The 8,933-nt window shown below is 47.2% G+C and overlaps 1 protein-coding gene across 2 annotated transcripts in view; it reads right to left on the reverse strand.

Annotated features, from left to right (window-relative positions):
- The window catches only part of LOC138447726 (hepatic lectin-like), a 438,341-nt gene extending 433,208 nt beyond the window's left edge, over nucleotides 1–5,133 (reverse strand). For both annotated transcript variants that reach the window (XM_069604027.1, XM_069604026.1), the window contains exon 1: nucleotides 4,999–5,133. In XM_069604027.1, coding sequence (XP_069460128.1) covers nucleotides 4,999–5,080 — 82 coding nt within the window. In that variant the 5' untranslated portion in view covers nucleotides 5,081–5,133. The remainder of the gene's footprint in view (nucleotides 1–4,998) is intronic.
- Between the last annotated feature and the right edge of the window lie 3,800 nt (nucleotides 5,134–8,933).

The following is an 8,933-nucleotide window of genomic DNA, read 5'->3' on the forward strand; positions in this document are numbered from 1 at the left end:
CTGGAGTGTGGCAGGACCTGTGCTTTGTTGTCAAGCTTGGAGGGGGCCCATAGTATGGTACAAAGGGTGGCCCCACATTTTGCGTTACGCCACTGAAGCTTTCAAAATCACCTACCTACTTACATGTATCAATCAATTCACCTCTAGTACTCTCTCCACATGTATAAGTCTACCAACCTCGGTGAACTTTAAACTTTCTGTCACTCTTGTCATCTCCAACCATCCACCCACAATCTATCCACCACCACAACTCTAGTCACCACTACAACTTCACCAACCTCTATCAGTCTACTGACATTTAGCCGGTCACTGTTCAGTCTGTCCACCGCTACCAGCATAACCACCCCCTGCAAATGCCCACACATCAACAATCCCCCGGCTTATCTCAATCGATCCACCTAAATAAATAGATTAATCACCCTCAATTTGCCCGCATCTCTCAACCCAGCCCCCTTTATAAATCTACCCACGTTTATATATTTATTTATCAATGCATCCAAATCCAATAACATTTCCACATTATCAATCAAGCCTCTATTGGTATAGAGATCCATTTTATGATCTAAATGGCTGCCCTATAAGCCACCTTTAGCTATGTATCAGTGTTGTCTACTGGCTGCAGCAAAGTGGTTGATATCTTGAGGACAGAGTTCTAGTCCTGGTTCCTAAAACCAATGCCCACGTGTGGCTTGGGACCACTTATGTTGTCTACTGGGGCATGGTTTCTCATTACAGTGGATCGAAAGTGCTCAGAAACAGGGTAACCCCAAGAGTTAAATATAATAAAATAGACACAAGAACACAGAGATCAGAAATGCAGGATACGGTGCGATTTACAAATACGCCTGTTATGTTATGTTAAACAGAAAGACATTTACCATCTCGGGAAGATAGCTCAGGGGCAATGTGCTCGCCTTGGAAGCAAGGCGACAGGGAGCAACACAGGTTCGATTTCCGGGTCCACGCTTAGAAACCTCTGGGTATTAAGCACGTTATAAATAACGTGCTTAATAGGCAGGGAGGCTGTTCCAAAGGGAGGCCCCAGCCGAAGAAAGAGATCTACCACCAACTCGTTGCTTGGAGTAGCGACTGATCCTGAGGGAGTTTGAGGCAGCTGAGTGAAGAGCTCGAGAAGGAAGATATTAAGGAAGAGAAGAGTTGAAGGTACTCAGGTCCCAGGACCCAGAAGGCCTTGTGGACAATGCAGTGGCGTAACGCACCATTTGGGGGCCCCCTGTGAGCCATGCTGAGGGGTCCCCTTGTTCAGCAACAAATCATGGGTCGCGCCACACTCTGGGCCGGCCTAGATTACCACGCTTGCGCAGTACGCACGAGTCTGCTGCTTCTAGCGTACACTACACACTGTACTAGGAGCAGCATATATATATATATTTATGTATATGAGTGTTTTAATGCATTATACGGCACACTTTCTGAGAAAAATTGTTTTGTAGGGTAACACCAGTCCAAAAATCCAATACATGCAAGTCACCAACAGTTCACAGGAACATTAATGCTTTCATTAATTGAATGCTTTGCTATTAAAAATGCCATGCCACAATGAAAACATGTTCAACTGGCTGTACAATGTAGACCATTCTAGCCACGTAATAACATATTACAGTAAAGAATGCCAGGCCACATTTAGACATACCTAGACTGGTTGCACCAAAATGGCAGTCAAAGCAATCACACGTATCATGGTTGTTTTATCACAGATGCCAAGAAAAATATACAATGTCACAGTAAGAAACGGTGAGATTGGCAGCAACCAAATGCCAGTCTAGCCAGGTCATTACACTTAGCAGGACTGCTAAACCAGAGATGCCCAGTTAAATAACATCAAGCCAAACTAAGGAATGACTAGACTGGCTGCACCCAAATGCCTCTCTAGCCACAAATACCACAGATTATGCCTGCTTAGCCAGGAGATGGATTGCCAGTATGATTTAACCCACAATCCCTGCCCCCACACTACCCCTTTCCCTTCAACCCCCTGCTCCAAACCCTAAAATCAGCACATATGCCCAGAATTACCTCCACGTCCCTGTTCCTTGTCCCAGTGCTGACGTATGAGGCACCGTCCCTCAGGGGTATGTACAAGGACAAGGAAAAGTGGGCCTGGAAGTAATGAAGATTACAGGTAACTAAGCCAGGCATTACCTTCATGTCCCTCTACCTTATCCCAGTACTTGTGCATGAGCCAAAGTGCCTCATACACAAGTACTGTGATGAGGAAGAAGGGGGATACGAGTAATGAAGATTACCAATAAGTAATCATGGCACAAAACACAAGCAGTGGCACAACACAATTGATCTGACTGGGCTTCAGTCCTCTCCCTGAGCCCCTGAAATGTTGGGCTATGTTGACTCGACCTGGCTGACCTACAATGCCGTTGCCAGACAGAACAGGACACAGATGTTAAACAGCACCTGTGTTTCATTGTTAAGGCCCAAATACTAACGTAAAGCATTTCAGTGTTCGTTTTTAGGCAGTTCAAATCATGATGTGGGTTTAGTACTTGCATGACAGGGGAGTGATTGGAAGGGTAGAGAGGGGACAGGAGACCACTCATTCTCACAGCAGTCCATAAGTGGGTGCTTTCAGACTTAAAGGAGAGAGTTAACTGCTTGTAACATTGAAGCTGCACTAGAATAGTCTCATTAGAATGCATAAAGAAGTTAGATGCCCCCACACAAATATGTTTGCCCCACCCCCATCGCTCATGAAGTTAGCGCCTCCCCCAACATTTGAAGGGTTAGCGGATTCCCGAAATGTAGGTTTTGTTGAGTCCCTGAACACAAGCACACACACCATACACATACATGCACGCACACGCACACCCAGCCACCCATACATTTAAGTGTGTACCCTTTCACCATACAGGCACACCAAGGCAGCCACCCATACATTTGAGTCTGCACACTTTCACCATACACTCACACAGGCATACCCAGGCTGCATCATGCACTCACTCATTAATGCACATTACATTATATACATACATATACACATACTTACATGCACGCACACACACCTTTACTCCATTGGTCCACCAGGGGATGAGACCTTCAGCTCCCTGCAGTAGCCAGGAATGCTTGTTCCCGTCATCTGCAGAGGATCGGAAGGCACCCGTGTCATGGGGTGGAGGGGATTCCCATTACTTCAAAAAGAAATGGTTTCTTTTTGAAGTCACTCTCACTTCATAAAGAAAATATTTCCGTTAAAGAACCAAACCGGAACAGAAAGAATTTTTCTTTGAAGGCAGAGTGACTTCAAACTGAAACTATGGGCCTCATTATGAATGTGGCGGTTCGGAAACAAGGGTGCCGGTAACCTTACCAGCACCCTTGTTTCTGAACCGCCACACTCAGAGTCTGCCTGCTGGGGGAGCTACGCCCGACAGGTATGACCCTGGCAGGCACAGCAGCCCCAGTAGGCAGACTCATCACGGATACACCGGCACCGTTAGTGATGGTGCTGGTGCTTCCCTGAACCAATGGGGACTAACATTTTCCGGCTCCTAGCTTCCCAGTCCGCCGGGACTTGAAATGTCCCGGTAGCAGCGGGAAGCTAGGTGTCGGAAATGGTGTTACGAGGTCGGTGGCAACCCGCCGGTCACACCAGCGGGTTACTGCCAACCCCGTAATGAGGCCATTTTTCTTTTTTAAGTCGTAGGGCTCCCCGCCCCATGACTTCATAAAGAAATAGAATCTTTTTTTTGTCACTCTGCCATCATAAGGAAATTATTTCTGTAAACAAAAATATTTAAGAAGGCAAGAGTACTCCAAAAAGAAACTTTTTTCTTTTTAAAAAAAATAGTTAAAAAAATATATTTTTTTAATGTGAGGGGCTCCTCTCAGGACATGCAGGAGATGCGGGGGCCCCAGTTACGCCAGTGGGACAATGCAGAAGGTTTTGAACTTCATCCTTGCAGCCACTGGGAGCCAGTGCAGAGATGTCTGTCCTGGAGAGATATGATCCCTGGGCTTGAGGCCAAGGACAAGTCGCGCAATGCTGTTTTGGATGAGTTGCAGAGGGTGGAGAGTAGAAGCAGGCAGATTTAAAAAGAGGCTGTTGCAATCGTCCAGCCTAGAGAGAACCAGGGCTCTGGAGACGGTGAGCTTCTGGGGGAAGGAGAGGAAAGGAAGAATACCTTGATGAGGTGCAGCTGGTAGTGTGACTTCTTAGTCACATTCAGAGATGTGAGGAGCGAAGGAGAGTGTGGAGTCGATGATGACCCTGAGGTTTTTAGCCCCACAGGTGGGGGCAGGAAGGGGGCCAAGAGGGTATCTTACATGGGGATACTAGCATATAATGACACAACCTACATGGACATGTTTGTATACAGTGACATGGCAATATTACTGACATTCTTGGCAAAGCCAATGTGAATGTTGCTAAGTGGGGACACTGCTCTATACTGGCACAACCACAATGGATGTTTTCTTACAGTTGCATTAGTGGTATTTTGGGCAAAGGCAACATGAACGTTCTTACTTGGGAATGCTGGCATATGTGGGACTAGTGGCATATACTGGCACAACCAGTATGGACTAAATGTCCAAGGTTCTAAGAACTTTGCTGTATAATACACCATTTGAGTCAAACAAAATATGCCAGAGTAGCCACCCCACGACCACCTCCGAACTCGCCTTGCATGGTTTTGGGGTCCCTGCTACGCTCCGCCACTCACACATTTCCATGGGAAATTGTTACACCACACCATTTAAAGAAAACAAAAAAGCTGCCACTGCCTCCCTCAGGAGCGATGATATCCCATATATGGTACAAGTGCAGTCATATGTGCCATATTACATTTCAGGAGAAAGGGAGAGCTAGAGGGAGAGAGGGCTAGATTAATACCTAAAGATGGAGTTCCCATTTTCTTCGTCAGACGCACAGTGAGATTAAGCGCTTTGGCCCGGATCCCACAATGCTGTGCTCAAGTGGCCAAGCCAGAACTAGGTCCACCTCCATGCTCTCTTGCCACTTACCTGAAAAGAGCATGAAGTCATCTTGAGCGCCTTCTCGCGCCACAGCGGACTCCATGGTGGCGAAGGTTGAGGCCTGACACATGATTAGAACGGTGGCCTCGCAGGCATTATATAGACTTTGGCGCCGCACACAGGGCCACGTGGCATGGAAAGCTATGATTGGTCGCTAAGGGGGCGGCACGAGTTTCTTGGAGCAAGCGGAGCACACGAGCTGCGTGGGTGGGGGATGGACAGCTATGTGCAAACCAGAAATGTCATTATCTAAGGAAAATGACAGGGACCAAAAGTGTGATAGTAGGCAGGAAGCGAAGGGCCCGAGTCAGCTGCTCTTCCTGCGATTCCACGGGCTTTCCTGTTTACTCAGACACGAGAGCCTCCCATTTTCCCGCCCAATGGGGAGAAGAATTGTGTCTACTCATTCTTTATTTTTATTTACTTACTTTCTAGCGTGACAATATGTGGCGTATGTGTTGTGTAAAATAATGCAAGAAGCCCTTTTGGGAACCTTTGTATGGAGGAGTGCTGACAGCACAGATTACCCTCTCCCACATCCTGCCAGCGTTGTGCATGTTGGGGGTGTTTGGGGCTGGGCAGGCAAGTAGAGTGTCTGAGAGATACAGGCATGGCATCACGTGGCCACATGTCAGGGCTTTTTATTTTCAAATGTAGGGAGGTTTGGCGCAAGCCCTTCTGTTCTGTGCAGGCTTTCTCCATAGAGAGACAGCCGGCATAGCAACCCAAGCCCACACCTGCCACCTAGGGATGGAATAGAAGGGGGTGGGTGGGACTGAGCGAGGGGCACAAGATCGTGTAGGGAGGGAGGTGCCTTCCCTGGCCCTACCTTAGAGAGGCCACTGCTAAACACCATTGCAAATACCCTGTTATGTTAAGCGACAAGGGGGTCAATTTATACTATATTTCTGGGTCCAATGCATGTAAAAGTCTTCACATCATGATGAAATGAAGTTCTGGGTTTATTTATTCATTTGTCACTGAAACGTTGCATGAGGGATTATAAATGTTTATTGCTTAACATTTAGCAACTAAATAACACAGAATGGAGCAAATAGGTTTGTCCCACAGTGAATTATCTTACATGTTTGAATTAGTGCAAAAAAGAAGCAGACTGGTCTTTGTGCTGAGATTGCTGGGTGGCATAACAATACATCCCTTTACGTTTCTCATGTCATTACTGCCTGTGGCGTCTTGGGAGGATAGCTCAGAGGCAACGCGCTCACCTTGGAAGCAAAACGACACGGAGCAACACAGGTTTAATCCCCGGGTCCGCGCTTAGAAACCTCTGGGTGTTTAGCGCATTATAAGTAACCTATCATATCATATCTGCGGCCTCCTTACACAGGGGCAGGTGGAGACACTTTTCTATATCGTGAGCTATTGACAGTTCTGCATGTTGCGGTGCCTTGCATGCACATTCTACGTGTATGCAAGACGTTTATGTCATAATAACGTATGGGTTATTGTGCAAACCTCCTCTGGTAACACAGGTTAGCAGCTTAATGCATTCGCAAGTACTGGCCGAATACCGATCATGCTTAAGAGTAAAAGGGGGTTATGTTTGGCCGGCCATATATTTCCCTTGAGCGCCAAAAAAACCTGTGTGTGGGTGTGCGTGTGTTTTATGAAGGACTAGTGAAACAACCCACCAAAAAAACTTGCAAACTGCCCACCCTACTCTAATCATACTGCAAACAACAACAACTCAGACACTGGACGCCACCCTTACAGACATAACAAGTCCAGTGCACATAATTAAGCCCACCCAGAAATCTCACACGCACAGACTCCTGTTCCTCGTGGTTCTGCACACATCAACAGATGAGTACCACCAGTGCTTGATTTCGAAAAGAAATAAGTGCCAGGGCCCAAAAAATCTTGGCTCACTAATGCCGGCCCTGACCAAGTCAGTGCCAGATCGGCCCACCACCAGCCCAAAACACTGCTGCTGCTCCGTGTAACATGTTTGCCACTGCATCCTTTCCCTCTCTTCCCCCACTAACGTACCCAACCCACTTTCTTACATAGCCACGTGAGCATGGAATATATCATGTATCTTTGAGGTACCAATAGAGATGCCGTGGGTTGATTTTGGCTTCTCCCAGTCAAAAACTCTGATAATTTGAATCAAATCCTCCCCAAAACACCACTTTCTTTCTCTGTTATTGGTGACGCCTCAAAAAGCACATACAGTGTTAATGTCACCTATGGACACAGGAACGCTAAATTGTAATCCTGTGTTCCATGCGACCAAACTGTGTGATTCTAGGCAAATGCCATCATAATCCCTTTTCTGCCAAATTTAAAATGCTTAGAAACCGGCTAATCTCCTTCATTAATCAATATGTAAAAAGTGGGGGAGTTGCACCAGTTCAATGAGCCATCCGCCCCTCTCACTATCTTTCAAACATCCTCTCTCAGTCACATTTGCAATGAGCTGGAGGCGTTTGTCGTGTGGGGACAGATTCACAGCAGCTGATACTGAGGGTCTCCATAATGTTTTTTTTTTATCACAGATTGAAAGCAGATTATGCCCAAAGGGAAAACATGCCGGCGTGTGGGCTCCTGTCGCTGAGCAACAATGGCGGGAAAAAAGCAGAGCTGGGGAATACTAAGAAAAAACATAGTTACTCGCTGGGCAACAGGAGCAAGGCTGGTGGGCAGGAAACAGAGGGAGCTGCAAAATCCCCTGCAGATGCAAGAGAAAAGCAGGCCCCACGACCAGCAAGTAACAGGAGCAAATAGATTCTAAACGAGGGCCAAAATGAAATAATGAGCGCAGAGGCCAGAGCACGCAACTACAAAGTATAATTGAACTCTTAACGAGAGAAAACACAGCATCCATTTTATAGTCTCGGGAGGATAGCTCAGGGGCAAAGCGCTCGCCTTCGAAGCAAGATGATGCAGGAGCAATGCAGGTTCGATCCCCGGGTCTGCACTTATTATAAATAACCAGGACAGCAGGAGCAGTTCCAACCACTGCTGCTGATTCACTGGGCCCCCACGAGTAACTCCAACTCACATGGCCATGCACATGTAACAACCCTGGTGTCTGTGCTCAAATGGATCAGCATGTAACAACCCTGGTGTCTGTGCTCAAATGGATCAGCATGTAACAACCCTGGAGTCTGTGCTCAAATGGATCAGCATGTAACAACCCTGGTGTCTGTTCTCAAATGGATCAGCATGTAACAACCCTGGTGTCTGTGCTCAAATGGATCAGCATGTAACAACCCTGGTGTCTGTGCTCAAATGGATCAGCATGTAACAACCCTGGTGTCTGTTCTCAAATGGATCAGCATGTAACAACCCTGGTGTCTGTGCTCAAATGGATCAGCATGTAACAACCCTGGTGTCTGTGCCTAAATGGATCAGCATGTAACAACCCTGGTGTCTGTTCTCAAATGGATCGCGCCACGTGGCGATGGGAAAAGTGTGTCTTTATTTTCTCGCACAAGTCGCACTGTGCCTGAAGGGGGTGAAGGGGTAAAGTATTTTGTTCAGAGATTCAATTGTTGAGAATGGGAGCAAAACGGGAGTGACAGAAGTCGCTCGCATGTGGGTTCTGACTTCTGACAGGACTGTGAAGGTGTTTTGCAGGGCATTCTTAAAATGTTTTTGTAGAGATATCGCGAGAGCCGCAACTCTCGCGAGATCTCGGCCGCGGCCACAAGGGCCGCCCCCGCGCGCTCGGCGCGCATTACGGGAGCAGCAGAGGACGCGTGAGGACGTGTCCTCCCAGCTCCTCCGAGAATTAGGCCCTAGGCCTAACAAGAGACTAGACAGCCTCCCAGCTGCAACCCTTTACTTAAGAGGCAAGCTGCCCAAGGGGATTTTCCACATATACATCCATATGTGACAAATGATGTCGTATTCTGAATAAAGGATGCAACACCACCACGGCCCTTCCTACAAACTCC

This window comes from Ambystoma mexicanum, chromosome 3q (assembly GCF_040938575.1).
Source record: "Ambystoma mexicanum isolate Mex_15411 chromosome 3q, UKY_AmexF1_1, whole genome shotgun sequence".
In the NCBI taxonomy this organism is placed as follows: Eukaryota; Metazoa; Chordata; class Amphibia; order Caudata; family Ambystomatidae; genus Ambystoma; species Ambystoma mexicanum.